Source organism: Corythoichthys intestinalis, chromosome 8 (genome assembly GCF_030265065.1).
Source record: "Corythoichthys intestinalis isolate RoL2023-P3 chromosome 8, ASM3026506v1, whole genome shotgun sequence".
Taxonomy (NCBI): Eukaryota; Metazoa; Chordata; class Actinopteri; order Syngnathiformes; family Syngnathidae; genus Corythoichthys; species Corythoichthys intestinalis.
In genome coordinates this window covers 43,652,898-43,675,853 of record NC_080402.1, presented here as the reverse complement: position 1 = coordinate 43,675,853, position 22,956 = coordinate 43,652,898, and the positions used below count along the sequence as shown (strand labels likewise).

General features: G+C 37.4%; 1 protein-coding gene across 1 annotated transcript; it reads right to left on the bottom strand.

Moving 5' to 3' along the window:
- Nucleotides 1-505: 505 nt before the first annotated feature.
- On the bottom strand, nt 506-22,864 carry best2 (bestrophin 2). Its single transcript, XM_057844144.1, has 10 exons — nt 22,357-22,864; nt 16,144-16,352; nt 15,973-16,067; nt 14,356-14,589; nt 13,547-13,701; nt 13,357-13,434; nt 7,619-7,771; nt 7,440-7,520; nt 6,889-7,043; nt 506-1,889 (listed from the first exon to the last, which is right to left on the bottom strand). The coding sequence occupies exons 2-10, from the start codon at nt 16,305-16,307 to the stop codon at nt 1,124-1,126; spliced, it is 1,881 nt and encodes a 626-aa protein (XP_057700127.1). The 5' UTR covers nt 16,308-16,352; nt 22,357-22,864; the 3' UTR covers nt 506-1,123.
- Nucleotides 22,865-22,956: the final 92 nt, after the last annotated feature.

The following is a 22,956-nucleotide window of genomic DNA, read 5'->3' as shown; positions in this document are numbered from 1 at the left end:
TAGCATTGTGGTCGACTGGTCGGTCGTGATCGACGTAATGAGCACCCTTGATTTAGCATATCAATTAATTTAGTTCATATTCGTGAGCCCGTTCAGCAAATCTGTTTGGTCTTATTAATGTCCCATCCTAAGCAAAAAGTGTACATGCAGGTTATGCTGTTATATCGTCCCTAACAATGTTGAGACCAAACCTACGCCCTTGCTGGTATAACATACAAACGACAATATATAGAAAGTCAATGTCCAATATACATGCCAGACAATTTTTCAACAGAGGCCATTATGAGAACTATGAGACAAGATGAGACTGCATATCATGGCATATCTTAGCGCATGTTATAAATATGATAATTGCTGCAAATTTTGTTAATTATAACATTATGCAGCAACTAGCATTTGAAAAGATTCCTCAGCATGCTAAATAAAGAAGGCAGACATGTCTAATTGTTTTCTCCAAGTATTTTGGCATACTCCCACAATCCAAAAACATGTATTGTATGGAAAGTTTATTGAAGACACTTAGTATAAATGAACGTGTAAAAGATGTTTGCTGAAAGTATTTAAGTAGGCAAACGGCATATTTCTTTCTGATAATGGAGTTTAAATACAACAAAATTACACATCTTATGAGGACAGCCATTTTGTGATGTCAGTTATACTACAGATAAATGCTGAAAGAATCAAACACATGTGCATTGGACAGTGGTATAACTGACTTCATGAGGAGGGGTTGGCAATATGGGATACTCACATTTGACAGGCTAAAATAGTATTGGCCAATTTGACCACCTCATATCATTACCTACGCAACAAATTGAATGATATCTTTTGAAATCAGAAGCCAGTAAACCTGTTCCATTAAAAAAATGGGGACTTGTAACAATAAATATGCTTGAACTGAAAAGTGACAACAATCTGTAATTTTAGTATTTTAACAAGAAACATGAAGTCAATATACTTAATGTTCTTTCGTGGGCCTTGTGTTGGAGACCTGTGCTCACGAGTGAATATGCTCCAGTACACCTGCAACCCGGATAAGTGGTTGAAAAATTCACACACACACAGATGGGTGGACAAATACAGAATTATAGTCACAACATTCATGTGACATCTTGGTGTGTGTTTAAGTCCCAGTCAGCTCTGATCCCATGCTGACACTCCGGAAGCGCTGGGGCTCCAAAGATGGGACAGTGAGAAAAGACATTTTGTGTTGACCTAAAGAAGGATTAGGAATTGAGGACAGAGGTTTGTGGTGGGTGATAACAGGCTGTGAGCTGCAGTGCTCCAGACTGGAGTGGGAAGTTGTGTGAAAGGGGAAAGGAGAGGGGTGATGGAAGGTTAAAGGAATGGTGGAGGCTGGTCGAGTTGCTCTCGAATGCTGTGGCGGAGCAGGAAGGTGCACCATAGGAGATGGGATCTCTGCTTTCTCTTCTTCCTCCTTTTTCAAATGATTATCTTCAATGTCACTCCTGTACGTTCCAGTGTCTTCTTCCACCTGGCTGATGTCAAAGTGGCCTCCTGGCTTCTCCTGCTCCACTCCAAACTGAATCTCCAGCAAAGGCACTCTGGCACTCTTCTCCTCCCTGAAACTACACACGGTGCTCTGGGTGTCCTGCCCTAGCCCAGATGGCAATGAGCCCCCTTTCCCTATTTTACAACTTTCACTATCATCATCATCGCTGACGCACTGGTCAATGCTGGGCGAATGATAGAGTCTCTGGAGCTGGGCCGATGTGCGACGAAGGGCTCCGCTCATGAAGCCTGCGTGTGAGGGGGCTGCGTTAAGGAGCCGGTTGAAGAGAGCCATGTTGGGGTGACGGCTGCCTGACTCCTCCGTATTCTCGGCAATGTCCTCCAGGGGCTGAAAGTGCATCTCTTCCTTTGGAATCCTGTCAGATAGTGTGAAATTAGTTTGGTCAGTTCATGTTATGTTATTTCATTAAATGCCAGTCTAGGACAGTTTATACAGTGTATCACAAAAGTGAGTACACCCCTAGCGTTTCTGCAGATATTTAAATATATCTTTTCATGGGACAACACTTGCCACGTTTACATGGAGCCAAATATTCCAATTACAATCGGTATAGATGTTCAAACCGAATAAATGTGTTCCATATAAACACCTCATTCGGAATGAACAGGCCCAAACCGAATGGAATTTCATTCCGATTCACAGAGGTGGAATATTCCTTTTCCCAAACCGATTAGAAGTAAAATTATATCATGTAAACAGGGAAGCAGAATGGTGTCTGGTTGCGTTCTTTCTGCACATGCTCCGTACTGACGTGGTGACGTCACTTGGTGACGTAAGTAACGTCACTTGCAACATGGCTTCCAAGCACAGCGCATCTAATTGGAGTCCGGCGGAAAGATTGTATTTAATTCAAACTTTAAAAGAATTGAATACAATTGCTCGCTTAGACGGGCGTAAAACGAGGAACAGTGAACTATTCAATAAAGTTCACGAGAGCTTACACGAAGCCGGAACAGACCGGAGTGTTGACCAGATTAGAAACCGGTGGAAAACGCTGACAATCGGCTACTACAAGGCAAAAGAGCAAAACAGCAGAAGCGGATACGACCCCACAAACACAACAAGTGGGTTAAAGTTAAAACAGCAGCACTCTGACGATCGATCTCCATGTTTTGCAACGTGACGCTTTGTTTTGATTAATCTGCGCATGTCAGACGGCAGTTGTCAAACGTCCTTTCGGAATAAAGGCAGACACATGTAAACGCTGGATCGGAATAGATGAAGTGACATGTAAACAGCTGATCTGAAATTTCCATTCGGAATGATTTGAATCGGTATGAATAAAAGTCAGCATGTAAACGTGGCTACTGACAAAATGACACTTTGACACAATGAAAAGCAGTCTGTGTGCAGCTTATATAGTAGAGTTCATTTATTTTCCCTTCAAAATAACTCAAAATATAGCCATTAATATCTAAACCCCTGGCAACAAAAGTGAGTACACCCCTTAGTAAATACGTACATCCCTAAATGTCCAAATTGAATACTGCTTGTCATTTTCAATGTCCATGGCTGTCGCCCCAGGAGGAAGCCTGTTCGATGGACAGTACACAAGAAAGCCCACGAACAGTTTGCTGAAGACATGTCAACAAAAGACATGGATTACTGGAACCTTGTCATGGTCTGATGAGACAGACGGGCTTTCTTGTGTACCGTCTTCAGAAGAAGCTTCCTCCTGGGGTGACAGCCATGCACACCAATTTGATGTAGAGTGCGGCGTATGGTCTGAGCACTAACAGGCTGACCCCCACCTCTTCAACCTCTGCAGCAATGCTGACAGCACTCCTATAACAAGTCACATGACATTTTGGAGGGAAAGTGACAAGCAGTACTCAATTTGGACATTTAGGGATGTACGTATTTACTAAGGGGTGTACTCACTTTTGTTGCCAGGGGTTTAGATATTAATAGCTATGTTTTGAGTTATTTTGACGGGAAAATAAATTAACTATAAATTATTATAAAAGCTGCACACAGACTACTTTTCATTGTGTCAAAGTGTCATTTTGTCAATGTTGTCCCATAAAAAGATATATTTAAATATCTGCAGAAATGCGAGGGGTGTACTCACTTTTGTGATACACTGTATGTCTGTAATTGTATGAGCTGTGGTAGTTAGCAAAAGAAAAAGAACATTTATATTAAAAGCATGCATTGAATGGACTGGACGTCTCTTGCCATTAATAGCAGTGAAAGTGTTACAGAGAGAAATGGACAACACCTAATATAAGTGACATTGAATTGAAAGATGGATGCTCAAAGTATTACAATATGCAAAACAAAGGTTTCTTTGACCTCTGATGACGGTGACAATAATTTTATGAATAATACAATTTTTAAAAACGACACCACTTAGGAGCACAGGCATTTTTTGACACCAGTTGTACCCACGCACATACACACGGATAGAAATGATCACAGGCACATGTGATAATAAGGATCAATGATGTCACAAATAAGGGTGTGTAATCCGGGATACTGGCATTTCACTGGCTAAAATAGTGCAGGTATTGAAAAAATGTCTGCCCGCGCTAAGGGCTGCCACTTCCTGGACAAACATTTTTTTCCCCATTATTATACACAGTACAATGGTACCTCTTCTAACCAAATTGATTGGTTCTGGAAGTAATTTCTTAACTTGAAAAATTCTGTGTGTATAGACACGTTTTCCATGTAAATGCCCTAATCCGTTCCAAACCCCCCAAAATTCAAACATAATTTTTTTATAATGCATAAAAATGCTTCAAAACATGTCACAAATACATGTTCATTTTATATTATTTCTCAATAAACATAAAATCAGAGTTGTGCATAATGTAAAAAAAAAAACCAACAAGAATAGAGTAAAGAATCAAATTTAATATAAAACTCATGTAAAGCTGTCGGAACACAAGGGGCGAATGAAGAGGACGCTGGGATAAACACATACACATACAGTAGAGGGCCCTCTTAGACAACTGGATGCCAGGAATGCTAGACAACTGTCAAAGGCAGAGCAACTATAAGTATGTTACACTCAGGGGTGAAAGTGGCTAGAATTTCTTGCCGGAACTCCCCGACATGAAGGTCGACATGAAACCAGAAATTTTATTTATTTTTCATTCAAAATCGTATTTTTTCAATGATTTTCAAAATAAATATTAACAAAAACAGCAATAACCCCAACCTCCACCTCCTAATTTTTATTTTCCCTTATTTCCTAAAAAAACTAAATGCCAAATCTCAATTTTTACTACTTAAGAACATAGGATATAAATTCAAATTGAAGTTAATGTTAACATTTACTTTTTTTTTTTTTAAAACAATAAAGATATAAGTAATATACATTCAGAAAAATAAGTACAAATGACTTATATTATGCAGAGTGAAATGGAATATATTTTGAAAATTGCACAAACATTGACTTTTTTCAATCATAGGGAAATGAATAAGTAGCCTAACATAAATGAACAAATACAAGTCCAAAGTGCACATTGACAGCTAAGATGTTCTGAACCTCCCGATCAGAGCAAATAAAACTAAATATGATGAATAAACCTCCTCAACTCTTTCGTTGCTCTTAAAGATTTGATCCATTTAATGTTGCATTGCCCTTTTTTTGTCGCATCAATTCAAAAAGCTTTTTTTTTTTTTGCTCTTCGAGAAAACATGCACATTTGAACCAGTCAGAGCTAACATCTCTGCTGATCACATGTCAGTATGTCAGCCAATTGAACGGATAAATTAGTCCAGACGTTTTGCTTTGCTGCTTGCATTCGCACATTGACGTGACTCATCATCGTCAGACTCCGATGACTGTAGCAGCTGGGGAGACCTCCATGCCGTCCGTGGAATAAAATCAATACTAAATATTGGTGGAAACGGATTACGCTACACAAGCACTTTATTATGCTTGCTGTTAACACTTGTGTATGTAAATCTGATGTTGGTATATTGTGCCATGGGTGGCAGCTTAGAATTTTTTTATTTTTTTTTTTACATAGCGTTTTGACAGTTGCTGTCATATTTTCGGAATCAAAGCACCATGTACCGGAACAGCATTCCGGCCCTGAATCTTATACCGGAACTGCGTTCTGGCCCTGAATCTTATACCGGAACTGCGTTCCTCACCGTTCTGGCCCTCTTTCACCCCTGGTTACACTCAATAAATTCTGAGAGCTAGAAGTACCAACTATACTGTATTTTTGCCTTTTGTATCCTTAAATTTCTCTCTTAACAAGAGGCAATATTTTCCTGTTGAGGCGTGGTTAAACTTAACATTCTGTATTTAGAGACGTTCGTAAGTAGAGGTACCACTGTATTAAACAATAGAAAAATTATTCATTCATTCATCTTCTGAACCACTCATCCTAACGAGGGTCGCGGGGTTGCTGGAGCCTATCCCAGCTAAGAACAGGCAGGAGAATTGAAAAATTAAATTCGTTTTTTGTTTGTTTGTTTGTTTGTTTTTTCTAATTCAATTACATAAAACCATTCGATAATGTCATTGTCTATATCTTTAAAGTAAATCAATAATTAAAATCCTCTACCTGGTTCGAATTTCTTCACTACTAACCCGTTTCTTCCGCCCAAACTGGCATCCAAAATGGAATGTACGGTCAATGTCAAAAGTAAGGCTGCAGCTATTGATTATTTTTGTAGTTGAATAATCTATCAACTAGTTAGTTCGAATAATCAGGTAATCGGATTAGGAAAATTTAATGTGTTGCAGAATAAATTTTGAAAGATGTAAAACAAAGGCTTGCAAAGATTACACGCTAAAAAGAGCATTAAATGTGAATACAAAATAAACTCATTTGAAAATAAATTAAAATACCTGAGCTTAGCCTCAAACGGTTAAAAATAAATAAATAAATGAGGAACAACAAAAGAACAACTGGCTAACTTGCATAGCAAAAGTCCACTAGTTTAAATATTATAAATTCTAACGATTTTTTACAATACTCTTAACATATAGTTCAAACACATATTCCCACAAAAAATGGCTAAATATACCTATAAACTTAAATTAGGAATGTATTAAAAAAAAAAAAAAACATATTAGCTCAAACAAAGACTTACCTTATGTTGATCTTAACAGGGAGCATCTAAATCCAGCCATGTAAGACGAGTGATGTAATATTGACTGTTTCCGCTTGAGAGCAGTGTATCCACCCAAATCAATAAAAGTAAACGTAAACACTTTCAAAACAAACCATTACGACGCCACTCCTAATTAAACGAAAATTCGAAGCAGCAAGATTAGATTTGAAGCTTTTTTCTAATCGAATTACTTGAGTTAATAGATTGATCGTCGCAGCACTAGTCAAAAGTTGAGTGTAGAGGCAACGTGAAAGTGAAACCCAATTACTCACGCCATGTCAAATGTTGAACCTTGGAAGGAGGGTTTGCGGAGGACAAAAAGAGTTGCAGCTGTATACGGTGGGCGAGGGTTGGAGTCGTTCCAGTAGCGATCTCGTTCCATCATTGGCAGGTCTCCATACATCTCATCCACTGCCATCATGGACACCTTCAAAGTTAAAACAAAATATATATGTACAAAGTGACGGTGGAAAGGATATAAAGAAATTAATTTTTATAATTTTCGATCGTAAGCATTATGGAACTGCAAAATTTATGAGCCCTGATGAGAGTGACGAGTTTGGCAAATGGCAATTAATTCTTGCCAATACATCATACATTTAAAATGCATTTTTGGGGATGAGGCTTGATTGCATTTACATTCATTTTAAATTTACTCTGAAAGTATTAAAAACACTTGATTAACACTTCTTCAAGAGATAAGACAAAAGCATGATATAATTCAGCTCTTGTAACAAATATCACGAGGTGTAATGATGCTCCAACTGAGTTTCATTACTGATAATGAGTGTAAATACACACACACACAAAAACATCTGCTCACCTGGAAATTTCTGTCAATCAACCAGTTTGTCTCAAAGTCATCATCATCTTCTCCGAAAGGGTTGATCAGTTGTTCTGCAACCTTTATGACAAGAAACATTCAGGAAAGAAATAATTTAAAAAGTGTTTAATTTCGTTTGAAAAAAAAAAAAAAGCACACTTGATGTTTTCCCTGCTGACCTTGAGCCACCCGGCATAAAAGAAAAACTGTAGCAGAGTGAAGATAGGCACATATAGGTCAAGGTCATGGCCTGGATAACCTTGATTAGGATCCAGGAACTGGCGGCCAATCAGACACACCAGGAAAAAACTGTATACAGCCAAAGTTACGACCTGCACAACAGACAGGAGAACAGGAAACATTTTATTTTAATGATCCAACAGTTAGTTAATGTAACATGTTAGAGACAATGAATTTTTCTCCTTTGAGTCACCTTTCTTTGAGGTTCACTACCTAAATGAACAAAACTGTTAATAGTTTACTCTCATGAGTCATAAACCTAAACAGAACAAAACCAATGGGACATATTTTTTTTTGTTTTTGTCTCATCTGAGTAAATGGGGCCAAAGAGCTTAAATATCGATGCTAAATAAAGGCCTCAATAAGCTCACGCTTGTAAAGTGTTTTCTACCTTCAACCTACTCAAAGCACTTTGTTGCTATTTTCTCATTCACTTACTAATGACGCTTAATCAGGGACAACGTAGGGCTCAGTACCGTATCTTGCTCAAGGACACTTCAACATGGTCATCAGGGTAGGGGAATTGAACCCACAACCTCTGGGTTAAGGAAAGACGACACCACCAGCAAGCCAATCCGTCCCATGCTCAATGCAAGATATCAGCATTAAAAATTGATCGAAATCTACAATACTTCTCATAACAGAGAGCAAATTTTACTGTAAAAGTCATGTCGCAATAACAAATTAATACCCCTCCACAAAAGAGAGAAGAGAAGAACATCACATTTTTATCTTTACAAAATGTGCTTAGTCTGGATTGCATCATTTACATGAATGAGACAGCTTCTTTCAGATATTAGTGCTATAAATAGTACCTTTATCTTAAAGGTGTAATGTTTATTTAATGTTTTAAACGATGTCTTTTTATATACTGGTATGTCTGTAACCATATTTGTTGTCCTTCTACCTCTCTTGGCCATATCTCTTTTGATAAAAACATTTCGAATGAGAAAATCATAGTTTGGCAAGTGAATTACAAAACACAATGTTTGGACTGCAGAGATGTCATATGTCTACTAGTAAGATAATAGAGTATATTACAACCCATCATTTACTTTGCGCAAAACTAACACAGGTTTAGTCAACTATGTCTAACTTATTGGTCCTCATACAGTGTAGCCTTTGTCTTTTATTAGTGATACAACTACAAATATGAATCTTACACCGATATGAAAAATGTATCTGAACCTTTTGGAATTTGTCAAATTTCTGCATAAAATCACCCTCAAATGTGATCTGACCTTCGTCAAAATAACACAGATGAAAATACAGTGTCTGCTTAAACTAAAACCACCCAAGCATTTATAAGTTTTCATATTTTAATGAGGATAGCATGCAAACAATGACAGAAGGGGGAAAAATAAGTAAGTGAACCCTCTGCCTCAGGAGACCTAAAGAGCAATGAAAACCAATTTTTACCAAACATTTTATGTCGGGTGTGTGCCCAATCACTGATGAGTGGTTTAAAGCTGCCTTGCCCACTATAAAGCACAAATCTGGTAAGAAATGTCTTGATGAGAAGGATTGTCTGATGTGCATCATGGCTCGGTCAAAACAGCTGTCTGAAGACCTGCGATCAAGAATTGTTGATTTGTATAAAGCTAGGAAAGGATACAAAACAATCTCTAAATGGATGTTTATCAATCTACAGTCAAAGAAGTTGTCTACAAATGGAGAGAGTTTGGCACTGCTGCTTCTCTCCCAAGCAGTGACCGTCCACCAAAGATGACGCCAAGAGTTCAGCACAGAATATTCCGAGAGGTAAAAAAGAACCCTAGAGTGTTTGCTAAAGACTTACAGAAATCACTGGCACAGTCCAATGTCTCTGTGCACACAACAACGATATGTAAAACTATGGCCAGGAATGGTGTTCATGTGGGGACTCCACTGAGGAAGCCACTGCTGTCTAAAAAAACATTGTTGCTCGTATAATGTTAGCAAAAAGACACTTGGACACTCCACAGAAGTTTTGGCAAAATATTTTGTGGACTGATGAGACCAAAGTTGAATTGTTTGGGAGTAACACACAATGTCATGTGTGGAAGAAAAATGGAACAGCTCACCAACATCAACACCTCATCCCCACCGTGAAGCATGGTGGTGGGATCATCATGATTTGGGGCTGTTTTTCTGCCTCAGGGCCTGGACAACTTGCAATCATTAATGGAAGAATGAATTCAAAAGTTTATCAGGATGTTTTGCAGGAAAAGTTGAGGCAGTCTGTCAGACAGTTGAAGCCAAAAAGAGGATGGATGCTGCGACAATCCAAAACACAGAGGTAAATCAACTTCATAATGATTTCAGAAGAACAAAAACACGTTCTGGAGTGGCCAAGTCAAAGTCCAGATTTGAACCCCATTGAGATGCTGTGGCATGACCTAAAGACAGCGATTCTTGCCAGACATCCCAGGAATCTGACTGAACTACAGCAGTTTTGTAGAGATGAATGGGTCAAGATTAGTTCTGATCGATGTGTCAGACCAGTGACATGCGGTGAGGTTCATGGTTGGTGAGGCACTGACTCCTTTAGTGTCAGATTTCCAAATATATAAACCAAAAAGGGTAGCTTATTCAATTGGCTACTGGTTATTTCATATCTCATCAGCATTCTTCACAAAACACGCACACACGGTACATATTATCGATACGTAAAAGTAAGAAAATAGCATGCATTTGCTCGACACCCTCAATGTGTTGGCCGTCGCAATTCTATAATTAATGCAACATAAATGAGAGTAAAGAGTGGTGTACAAAACCACAGAATTCAATTCTGACCTTTGGAGAAATATTCAGTTGTTTTTAAAACTTTTAATTCTGATACTTTAATCAGTTTATTACAGATTGCTAAACAAAAAGTGTGAAAAGAAAAACAAAGAATATTTTATTTAAGGCCAAAATTTAGTTTTTAAATATTCTATTGTATTTTTCTTAGTCTAAGCTCTTTTTTTTAAGATTGAAATGAAAACTGTTTGTGGTCTTGCGCCTGTCCTTCACCACAAAAACCGGCATTACTTTGGAAGGGCATAGCTTTGGTCTCAACATTCGTAGGGATGATATAACAGCATAACCTGCATGTAGGTACACTTTTTGCTGGGGACGGGACATTAATAAGACCAAACAGATTGGATGAAGGGGGCAAAGGGCCACATTTCTCATGTATATGAACCTAATTAATTAATAGGCAAAATGATCAATGCAAAATAAATCCTTATCTACTGATAATAACCTTTATGTGCATTGGTTCAGATGATACTCTGTTTGATTCAAACCTTTGTTTTCAAAAAATACTAAAGAAACATTTTGAAAACTTCCTGAATAAATGTCTGGTTTTTATTAGCAAACATAAACATAACGAAAATAATTCACTTAATAATGGTAGGGTCAATTTTATCCTTACAACATATGGAACTATTGAAAAATCTAAATTCTCTATATAACTGAACATTATATCATGCAAAAAAGGTAAGGTTGCTTAAAAGTTGGTGGGGACAATTTTAGCATTCTGAAAAGTTGGTAGTGTTATGTCCCTACCGTCCCTATGCAAACCTACGCCCTTTTTGTAAAAGTCCTCCTTATTTTCCTTTACTTTAAAAAAAAAAAATCTCTCCGCCTCAATGGAGAGGATTGCTTCAATTAGATCGTTCTGTGTTCTATTTGACAAGCCAGAAAACACAGTGGATGTGTCCAAAAGTCTAGCTAACCTTTCATCTTTCTCAGCAAAACCATGTAATCGTTCTACATATATGCCACGTTTTGAAGAGCTTACACGCTCATGGTTACCACGAAATGTTAACTCCTGTTTAGCTAGGATGCAGGTTGCATTAATGAGGTCTTTCAAACTCTTTTCTTTACCTTAGCTTTTGAGGATGCTACCGTTGAGCTTCCGCTGTTCGTCAAAGCCAAATCGATCCTTGAGCTTCCAAAAGTTTTTAAAGCAATCAGGCTTTGAATGTGAGTGGTCGAGAGCTCATGTTTGCTGAGGCTTCGTGGTAGTTTTTTAATGTCACAATATCTCGTGTTAATCCAGACAATGGCACAAGTTGAGAAGAAAAGGCAGGGAAAGCAGCAAAGACGATTTTTCGAAGGACAGCCACATAGCCAGTCTTTTCGGGTGTACCAGTCAGTTTGAAAAGCGTGAGTTATCTTCTGTCCCGTAGTTTGAAGCAAACCTTTTAGCTCCGGTGTTGTGTTAATCGCGTCCACTTTTAACGGAAAGTCCAGTTTCATGTACGCCCCCTTTCAGTGCGGCAGAGTACTATCTGCCGCAACCTGTGCCTTTTCACTGCGGTTTTATTTCCCATCAGCAAAACTAAATATGTCGCTAACAAACATTAAACTTTAAGGGTTAAAGACATTAGCCAGACTGTGGAAAATCAGGTCAAATAAACGTATCTGGAAACATTATAAATGGTGACATGCAGATGTACGGCAACCAGCACGCTCACATTCCATGTATCAACCCAGTTTGTTATGGATTGCGCAATCAGAGGTGAGGCTTTACTCGTTGCTGCTGCACCTCTCGTTTCATTTCTTTATTTGAACAGGAAATAGGCAAATTCAGCGATTTTGACTATAAAAAATGTTTGAAATGAGTCATACATAAAGAGCAATGGACAAATATTAATATAAATTTGATGCTATAATTATTTTTTTGTCATGATGACAGGTGAGGCTCTGCCTCACCTGCCTCCCCTGACCACACGTCACTGTGTCAGACTGATCCGCAGCTACAGGAAGCGTCTGGTTGAAGTTATTGCTGCCAAAGGGGAGGCCACAAAATATTAAATATGATGGTTCACTTACTTTTTTTCCCCCTTCTGTCATTGTTTGCATACTATCCTCATTAAAATATGAAAACCTATAAATGTTTGGGTGTTTTTTGTTAAAGCAGACAGTTTTTTAATTTGTGTGATTTTGACAAAGATCAGATCACATTTGATGGTGATTTTATCCAGAAGAGTGAGAAATTCCAAAAGGTTCAGATACTTTTTCATACCACTATATATTAAAAAATTACATTGTGGCCCCTAAGCTGCATGTTCAGAAATGTAAACTGCTAAAAAAAAAAAAATTTACAAGGGGAATAAAGTCAAAACAATATGACTATGACATTTGTGGCTGTAGTTTTGGATAATATACTGTAATGGCTTATGTGCTTGCAACTTGTGTTGAATTCCCACTCAGTGAATGGTAGTCTGTACTCTTTACATACTTCTTCGAACAAATTCTGTGTATCAAACAACTAATAAAGTGATGACTTGTAATATACAGCATAAATTCTGTTTAGTTCCGCATAGAACAAGGGGTATTACCGATATTATGAGGACAGTGAGGCAATCTGAGATACTCGTATTTGATTGGAAAACAGTACTGGCATTTAAAAATACCAACACTTTTGATGGATTACTTCGTGGAAATACTGCATTTCATTTTATTTATATCCAAAATTACACATCAGAAAAATGAAATTCTGTGTTTTTTCAATTCATGAAACAAGATTCTTAACACTGTCTTCCCTTTGAATATACTACTGTTCTACAGGTTATGGACCAGTGTTATTATAGTCAACAAAAAACAATAGCAACATCCGGGAAATTTATCTTACTTACAGTATATTATTAAACTTTATAGATCCACACAAAGTGACTTTAACCAGATTTGTATCATATCTGCTCACCTGAGTATAGACCAGTGGAACACTGATCATGTCATAATGAAACAGCATGCCACATTTTCCCCTGAACACATTCAGCTCCTGCTTGAAAACATTCACAAAATGCTTGCTTGAATCACATTACAATATGAACCCTTCTCGCATGAATGCACTTGTGCGTGTATGCGGTACGTGGGTGTGTATGAAGATGCACCTCCAGCAGCAGCTTGAGCGTGTGATCATCCTTGATGCGACCCTCACAGCGGGCCACAGCAGCCAGGTTGGTGAACCACACACAAGGGATCCAGTATTTGTTGTAAGGAGAGTGGAGGCCTTCAAACTTTTTGCGCTCCTCTCTGGTCATGAATCCTGCAAATTTCAACTTCTAATGTAATTTGTCTTTAGACACCAATTCACAAAGATGCCTTTGAAGTGAATATGAAGTGAATATCGACAGTTTTTCAACTTTACAATAAGACTTTATTTAGGAGTGCGTCTGGCAAGATTCCTGTCCATTCAGCCAGATGAACCTTTGTGAAGTTGGAGATTACTGCTAACAGACCTGAAAGGTGTCATTTGTCTTACCATGTCTTCTCCATGCATTCATGTTTTCTCCAAAAATAGGCTTGAATTCATGGCTCCCACGCTCTTCTACTCCAAACCCAACCTATACTTTTATACATCAGCTTTAGAGCTCTAGGATCAGAAAAGGCCTTAGCCCAAACTACTTCTACACTGATGAAAGATTTGTGTTGATCGAAATGTGACAGTAAGAAGACTTCAAGTCCAAGCGACCCCTTATTTAAAGACTTACATTTTTTAAGATTAAACTTTTGATTTCAACAGGTCTGAACCACGTATTTTTCAAACGTAGTACACTATTGCTTAGTCACAGATTTGAGAACTCGTCTGCCTGTAACACACAGTTGCAGTGAAGAAGGGGAATCAGGTCACAATAGTGGGAAAAAAAAAATCATGTCATGGAGCATCCGCATAAGATCATCATTACTAGCAGCCACTCACCAGCTTCGACCACATGGTCCATGGTAGGGAAACGCTTGAAGACGGCCGTGCTGACAGATCTGAGGATGAGCAGGGCTGACAGACTGGTATAGCGCATCATGGTGCGTCTGAGCAGTCGGCCTCGCTCATCAGCACCCTGGAGCCCCCCCGACAAGATGCACATAAGCCGATCAGGAAGCGGGATGCTGGTGTACTGGTTCCACCACCGGTTCACCACTAGGGTCACGTAGAAACCTGCTCAATGCTCACAACATTCCAGAGGAAACACAAGACGGAGAGCCAATTTAATTTTATCATTCAGGCAAATTTTATGTTAAATGATAAAATGACTTGAATGACACAAAAATGCATTTAAATATAAAGCAGTAGTTCAGAATGTTTGATATTAGGCTTAATGTTGGAGTTAGCAGGGGTTTAATTAGTTGGTGGAATTGATTTCAACAAATTCCGTGCAGTTTGCAAGTTATTTGTTAGTTTCAGGGCTCCGGAATAGCTAAGCAAGCACAAGTCAATGGCACCTTCCTAGCATGCCAATAAAACACGATACAGATCCACGAACAGATCCAACATAGTCAAATAAATTCAAAACACAGATAATTGTTCCAAAACACCTATGCGATCGTAACGATGTCACAGCAAACTACCATAATTTATTCTGCAGGACTATTTTTTCATATACGACCACAATAGAAAGGAGTGCATTCGAGGAAGGTGGGAAGTCGGACTTATCCCGCTCGGAGGGTACCAGTTGCGACCTCGAAGCGTTCCAAGCTAATGTAAACAGCAAAGATGGCTGATCGCGACAAGTTGTTTTTTATTTTGGCCAACAAATGATATTTTGACCTCCAGCAAACTTGTCTACTCGTAAGCGGTCAAATAGTGGAGGGCGTATTTTTCCATATCTGAGTTTGGAAACTCTGACTGCCCACCTTCCTCGAATCCAGCATCAGTCTTCTGAGTTTACTGAGGGCCGGCAACATAGTGAAATGTGCATTTAGTAGAGGCTGTAGAAACAGACAGAAGAAATGAGCCAAGGAAAGTTTCCACAAATTCCCTATGAAGAACGAGGAACTGGTTACTTGGTGCTGGCTTCGACATAAAAAAATCAGCGGTGAAAAAAAAAACGATGTCATATCACTCCATCCCTCCTAATCTGCAGAGTTTCTGGATTATAAATGTTGCTGTTCATACTGCAATTATTGACATCCAATGGTAAATTTTAATAGCTTTATCCTGAAAACATAGCCAGCACTATTGATTGCATGGGTCATCGATGATTTTCATGTGTGCATATGTTGTTTTTTATTGGCATGCTAAGACAGTCCAATTGACTCGCGCTCGCTTAGCCACTCCGGAGCCCCGAAACTAACAAATAACTAACCAACTGAACAAAATTTGTTGTAATCAACTACATCGACTAATTAAACACACGCTAATTTGAAGATTAGGCCTGATGTCAAAAATCCTGAACTTCTGCTTTAAGACTCTAATTGCCTTTAGTGAACGTGAACATGATTAATAGTCAATATGTGACCCGCATTTGGTGACCAGTTCAGGGTTTACCATGCCTCTAATCCAAAACCAGCTGATCACACAATATATAGGCTTGCTCCTTACCCAGTACGAATGACATTGGGATGAGACTGGCATAATGGTTGCAGTAAATTGCCAGCTTCTCAAAATATCTCTTCTGGTCATCTGGGAGGAAAAATCTAAGAAAAACAATAATATTTAGGCTAATAATTGTAGCACGAAGAATTACAGACACGAGCATTCAGCCACTCTTACCGGTATGTGATACTGATGGCTGAGTACATGGCAAAAAAAGCAAGGAACTCCTTATACAACACTTTGTAGATACTTCCTTTCCAGGCCAAAAGCAGCTTGGAGAAGCCACAGAAGCGTGCGTTAGCAACTCTGGCTGTGTAGGTAACAGTCATTGTTCCCAGCATGCACTGCCTCAGGAGAAAATAGCTTTGGAGTCACCTCACGGATACCTGCATTTTGAACAAGATAGAGCAGTGGTTCTTACAACTTTCATGACAAGTACATAGACAAGTGCATCTCCAAGACCCATCACTACCAAAATTAAAATATAGCACTACTTACCAACACAATACAAAAAACCACAAAGGGATTATCCCACACTTCCCCGTGGCACATTAAAACTGTTCAAGCATTTACAGACTCACATATACTAGTCTGCGTGTCCAAAAAGATGAACAGGACAGGCATAGGCAGAGTTTGACTTTTGGGGGGGGCAAAACATGTTGATGACCCCGAAACGCAGTGTCAGCAATAAAATTAACTTACAAGAATATTTATATTAATAAGTTGACATTGAGCGTTTTTTGTTTCCCATCATTCTTGAGGGGAATTCTAAATCAGGCTGCTTAGGCAATACTTTTCGCCAAGATCATCATCCATTGAATATGGTACGCGGTGTCGTGCCAATGTAGGTACCCCAGTCAAAAATTCTATCCCCTGAGCGGAGCCATATGGAGGTAGATTTGTGTCTTTATTTATTTTTTTTTAAAGTCGCTTCAATTTTAAAAAATGCTTCAATCAAAATATGTATTTCAACCCAAAAATGTCACTTTAATAAAAAAAAAAAAAAAAAAAATGTGTTTGAATGCAAAAATAAATTTGAAACTCAAAAAACTCAAAAAACAAAAAATGCATCTGAAAGCTTTTTTCCATGAAGTAATGTTGCTTTGTGTCTGGGCCACATTTTGGCTAGGACATTTTTGTCTTTATTATTTAATTTAAAAAAAAAGGGTTACTTCGAAAAATATAGATTTTCAAAAAGAAAATCTTCTCAATCAAAAAAACAAAAATCTCAATCTTAGAAAAAGTTTTTGAATGCGAAAAAAATATTTGAGATTGAAAAATTTGCATTTGAACACTTTGAAAAAGTTTTCTTTGATTGAAGCAATCCTTTTTGTGTTTGGGCCATATTATGCTTAGGACATTTGTGTCTAAAATCATTCAATCCCCCCAAAAAGTTGCTCTTCAATCCCCAAAAATATTTTCAATCAAAAAAACAAAAAAAATCATTTTTTGACTTTTTTCCCCCTAATTGTATATATATATATATATATATATATATATATATATATATATATATATATATATATATATATATATATATATATATATATATATATATATATATATATCACTGATTCTTGAGAATTTGCCAAAAACATGTCTCACCTGGAAAAATGCTTATTCTGTTTGAAAATAATTACATTTTCACAAAAAACATGAATCAAATGTATAATCAGAGGGTTTTATACACATATGTAACATGCTTTTATTGGTGGACTTTAAATTTGAATAATTTTGTGACATTATGCTGGCCCATTGCCTTCAAAATCAGCTGTCCCCCGATGGGAGCTTTTCTTTTCAATTTGATCAAAAAAACTAAAAGTAATTATGAAATTTAATAATAACCTTAGCAGATTAAAAAGTTTATTGCTATGTTTATAAAAAACTACAAAAAGTGAATTTTGAAAAAAATTAACCATCATTTTCTGATTGATCAAAATGTGTCCCTCACCTCCTGTCACTACCGTCAGATTTTTTGTAAAATCAATACAATCAAGCAAGTACAAGGTCCACTACATTCCTGAGGACCTCTTTTCAAACCTTCACTTCTTCTTCCTGGTTCAAGATCACTCAAGCTCCTAAAAGTTTGCCATTTTCTCTAAAACCTGTATATATTCTTTTAAACTGCTTCTGTTGCCACCATAACATGTCACCACCGTATCTTTTGTGTATAGAAAATAAAATCAAATTGTAACATAAATGTTTAATATTTAAGAAGAGGTTTGTGGCAGCTAGCAAGAGAGTGAAAACAAGATGGCTAATGTGGACTACCTCTGCATAGCATGGAAAAGACTAGATTTTTGTCACTACCGTCAGATGTCACTACCGTCAGACTTTCTGTTTGACGATGGTGACATACAGACAGACTGATGGTAGTGACAAAAACGTCCAAATGGTCCCTAAGGAAGGATTAAATATGATTTGCTGACCACAATTAGTACAATTATAGTTTTTTAAAAAAAAATTTATCTATCTTTATTTTATCTGTATTTGTGTATGAGAATAGCAAAGTTTCTTCTTTATTTCTTTTATAACGTTGATACGATTCACTTCTGGTCAGATGGCCCCAGCAAGCAGTATAAAAACAAAAACAACTTTTCACTTCTCTGCAGTGTCCCTCCAACTCTAGGTTTCCAGAGCACCACCTGGAACTTCTTCCCCACCTCACATGGGAAGGGAGCCCCAGACGGGGTTGGAGGAACTGTGAAAAAGGCTGCAGATAGCCTTATACTGAGTGGAAAGGACATTGTGGATGGCAGTGTCTTTCATGAGATGGTTGATTGTGCAGTACCATGGTCTTTATTATCACAGAAGCTGTCATGTCATATGATGCACTCCTAAGTCAGACACTAAAAGCTGTACCTACCACTCGGAAAATCCATCAGGTCATCCCAACAAACCAAAAAGACTTTGAGATCAAATGCAGGTTGCTGTCCTGTTTCTCCAGTGAACCAGAGATTTTCGAATGTTTCAGCCCTACGACATGCCAGTTGAAGGCCAGCATACCCAGGGCCGAGGACGACGGTGGCCCACCGCAAAAGAAGTCCTCTGGCAATGCTCATGGAGGAGATGGAGCAGGAAGAGGAGAGCGAGCCACAGGAAGTGGAGGAAGGTGAAACACCAACCAGCAGAGTTCCACTTCCTGATGGGACTGTAGCATATCTATCTGCTGATAAAGTTCAGTGCGGAGATTGGCTTGCAGTGATTTATGACAAGAACTGGTGGTTGGGAAAGGCTGTAATGGTGGATGCTCAGCATGAAGTGGTACAGGTGGAATTCTACCATCCACATGGGCCTAATCCACAATTCAATCCAAAACAGGGAGAGGGGATGTGTGCTTCATACCATTTCAACATATTCTGGTCAAACTCGTGGAACCATCTGCACCAGGTCGTGCAAGCAGAAGAAGGGAGATATACAGCCTGTCTAATGAAGTCATGGACTACATAGAGGAGAAACACGTACATTATAGGGGCTGACAAAGCTGAATGAGTGTTGGAGTGATAAAGTTGTCTTCTCTCCAATAGGACTATATGTTCAATACACAGTTTATATGCACTAGCTGGCAGTTTACAATGTTATGACTTAAACATTATTTTCCATTGTTAATTGATTATTCTTGTCTGTGATTTGATTATTTTGTTCTTTGATTGTTCCTTATGTTGCCAATCAAATATGTATCACAGTGATCATACTTTTTCTTTGTTTTGCAAATTGTTAAATAGAGTTGTAAAACAAAAAAACATGACTGGTGGTTTATATTATGGAATTATATGTGAAAATGGAGGGCACTGTCACCACCGTCAGATATGTGTCACCACCGTCAGGTCCAATGTAACCACTGTCAGAGGGACTTTTATTTGCTTTAAATACATATGTTTGTAATTTGTTACTTCAGTGCTCCTGGGCTATAGAGGTAACATTCTATTTTATTAGAGAAATGGGTTTTTAGATTTAAAAAAACATTATTGACATATTTGAGTGAAAAGCAAACATTGGATTATGTAAGATCTTATAGAGGAGTATACTTGAAATGGTATAAAAAAAAATAAAGTAAAGTGAATATTTACCATTTAACACCATATACATGTACTTATAATAAAAGGCATTGGTTTGAAAGCTCCAAATTGGTATTGGACGAGAAAAATAAAAATAAATGAGCTTTTTATTGTGTCTGACGGTAGTGACAAATGCAACGCAGTGACTCAAAAAGCATCTATTTTATGAAAAAGGTAAAAATTGGGGAGCTGACACCGGTACATTGCTGAACAGCTAAGACATTGGTCTATAATAACATTACTTCAGATTTTGCAATCAAAACTCCCCCCCCCCAAAATACCTGTTTTAGGCAAATTCTCAAGAATCACTGATATATGTGTATATATATATCAATCATTTTTTGACTTTTTTTCCCCTATTTGTATATATCTATATATATATCTATATGTATATATATATATGTGTGTGTATATATATATATATATCTATATATATATATAGATATCTATATGTATATATATATATAATTAGGGGGAAAAAAGTCAAAAAAGGATTTTTTTTGTTTTTATATATATATATATATATATATATATATTTTTTTTTTTTTTTTTTTTTTTTCCCGAAAATTATTTGTAAAGCAAATGACCATCTTGGGTGCTTGAAAAACAATTTTCACCCATTATAAAAATGTTTTTTTTTTTTTTTTTGTTCATTTCATTCATTTTTGTTGCAGTTTTATTGCTTTAAAACTTTTATATAAATAATTAGGAAAGTCAATTACGTGCCATGACACTTTTAGACCACTGGGGGGGGCCTGGCCCCCCCTTAAAATCCGCTTATGAGGACAGGTACGTAAAAAAAAAAAAAAAAAGACAGCAACGTTATAGGCACTAGAGTTCACCCAAAAAGATTGTATTCCTCAAATGTATCGTGATAAGTATAAATTATTGCAGCATTACAGTACTAGGTTACAACACTTTGGGGGATCAAAGGGAAAGAAGTTCTCTGAAAATGAAGTATTCATTCAATAATGCTTTTAGTGTTTTTTTAAGCCACTGCAACATCTACAAAAAATACCAATCTTAACTCACTAGATAATTGTAATAATAATTTACAAAAGTATGCATTTGCGATAAGGTGGTGGCAGTTTAGAGTGTACGCAGACTACCAATCAAAATCAACTGTGATATATGCTCCAACTCACCGAGGAGCCTGCGGAGGACAATCAGTAGGCCAACAGAAAATTGTTTCGTTTATGAATATATAGTTGGCGGTGTAGAGATTTGTCACATGATAACTACTGAGTGACAAGTATTCCTCCTGTCTAGCTAGCCGAAAGAAACGGCTCTGAATACAACAGGGTTGAGATTACTGAGATTTAAAAAATAAAATAAAATAAAATAAAAATAAAAAAATGGTTCACTGACAGAAAACAATCTGTGATCACCAAAAGTTCAGTAACTCATTGGCTGCCATTGATGATGATAGACGTCCAACCATGTGGCTCCTTTCATCTTTCTGCTGTGAATTTAAATGAGTTTATCACTAGTAGACAAGGGCGTAGGTTTGCATAGGGACGGTAGGGACATAACACCACCAACTTTTAAGCAATCTCATTAGCATTATATAATGAGTTCAGTTATATAGGTATTTAGATTGTCTTCCCATATGTTGTAAGGATGGAATTGAACTACCTGTGTAACCCTATCAAGTGAATCATTTTCATTATGTTCACTTACATTTACCCCTTTTCACTTGCTCAATTTGTCAGTCCATTTCCAACCCTAAAACACACGTTTGATTGGCTGATAACTTGCATTCGTTTAAAATGTATTCATTTATTTTCTACATTATTTAAAATATTTTTATTTGTAGCCAATACAGACGTTTTTACAGAAAATTCTACATTAATCATAGTTGAGCTAAAAAGTTATTTTTTTGGTTGAGTTTAACTGTGCTTGTGGACAAGAGCAGAAATATTTTAACTGAAGGTTCCATTTTTATTTTTCATCCCCTAACTTAAGTTTTTCCAGTTTATTTATTTAGACAATGTTGAGTGGTCTGAAGACAAATGTTTATTGTTTTTGCATTCCTGGATAGTTATAAGATCAATAACAAGTGTGCATTTATTGTGTATGTTAATATAATTTATGTTCAAATATTGCAATTTAAATTTGCTGATAAAATCCAGACATTTATTCAAGTTTTCAAAAATGTTTTATTAGTTTTTGAAAACAAAAGGTTTAATTTGAACGATGTATCACCTGAACCAGTATGAACCAACTTGACAGTTAACATGTCCGTCAGTGGCAGCCCATGAAATAAGTAAATCACATTTCCCCCAAACATTTACTTGTAAAACTTAAACGCAAATAGCCTATATCATCTTACCTGTTGTAGTCTAGAATCGCAACTTCATTGTGATCCGTAGTGGTCCACAGTGTTAAAAGTCCTCTGTGACTGTATATGAGTGCCACTAGCGTTGTTTTGGGCTCAAGAGCACATAACACTGACACCCCCGACATCCACATGGCACTAATCCTCGGAGCCTCCTCGGTACGCCCAGTGCGCCCCGGGGTAAATCCCCAAATCGAGAAGGAGGCGCTCGTTAGTGCGGTTCCCGACCGAGAGTGCGCGACTGGATGATGGAGCACAAGTGACAGCCCGTTAACTACAAAAGTGGACTCGAGGAAATTTTGAAAACCGAGCAAGTAGACCTTGACAAAACTTTTGTGGTGAGTAATACAAAAAACAAACAAGAACAAACAATGGAAAATTATAATCCCATTTTCACTTTTGTTTGGTTCATGTGCGTTATTGGAAATGTTTCCACAAAAGCACATTACACAGTACAAAAAAATCCAACCCCTTCAGGGTTTCTTTCGTGTAGCACCAGAACTCAGATGTGAAAGGTTAACTGTTTTTCATGCTTTTTCAGTCAGCTCATAGCCCAGTCGCAGTCGGTGATGATGACTGAACGCATTTCTCTCA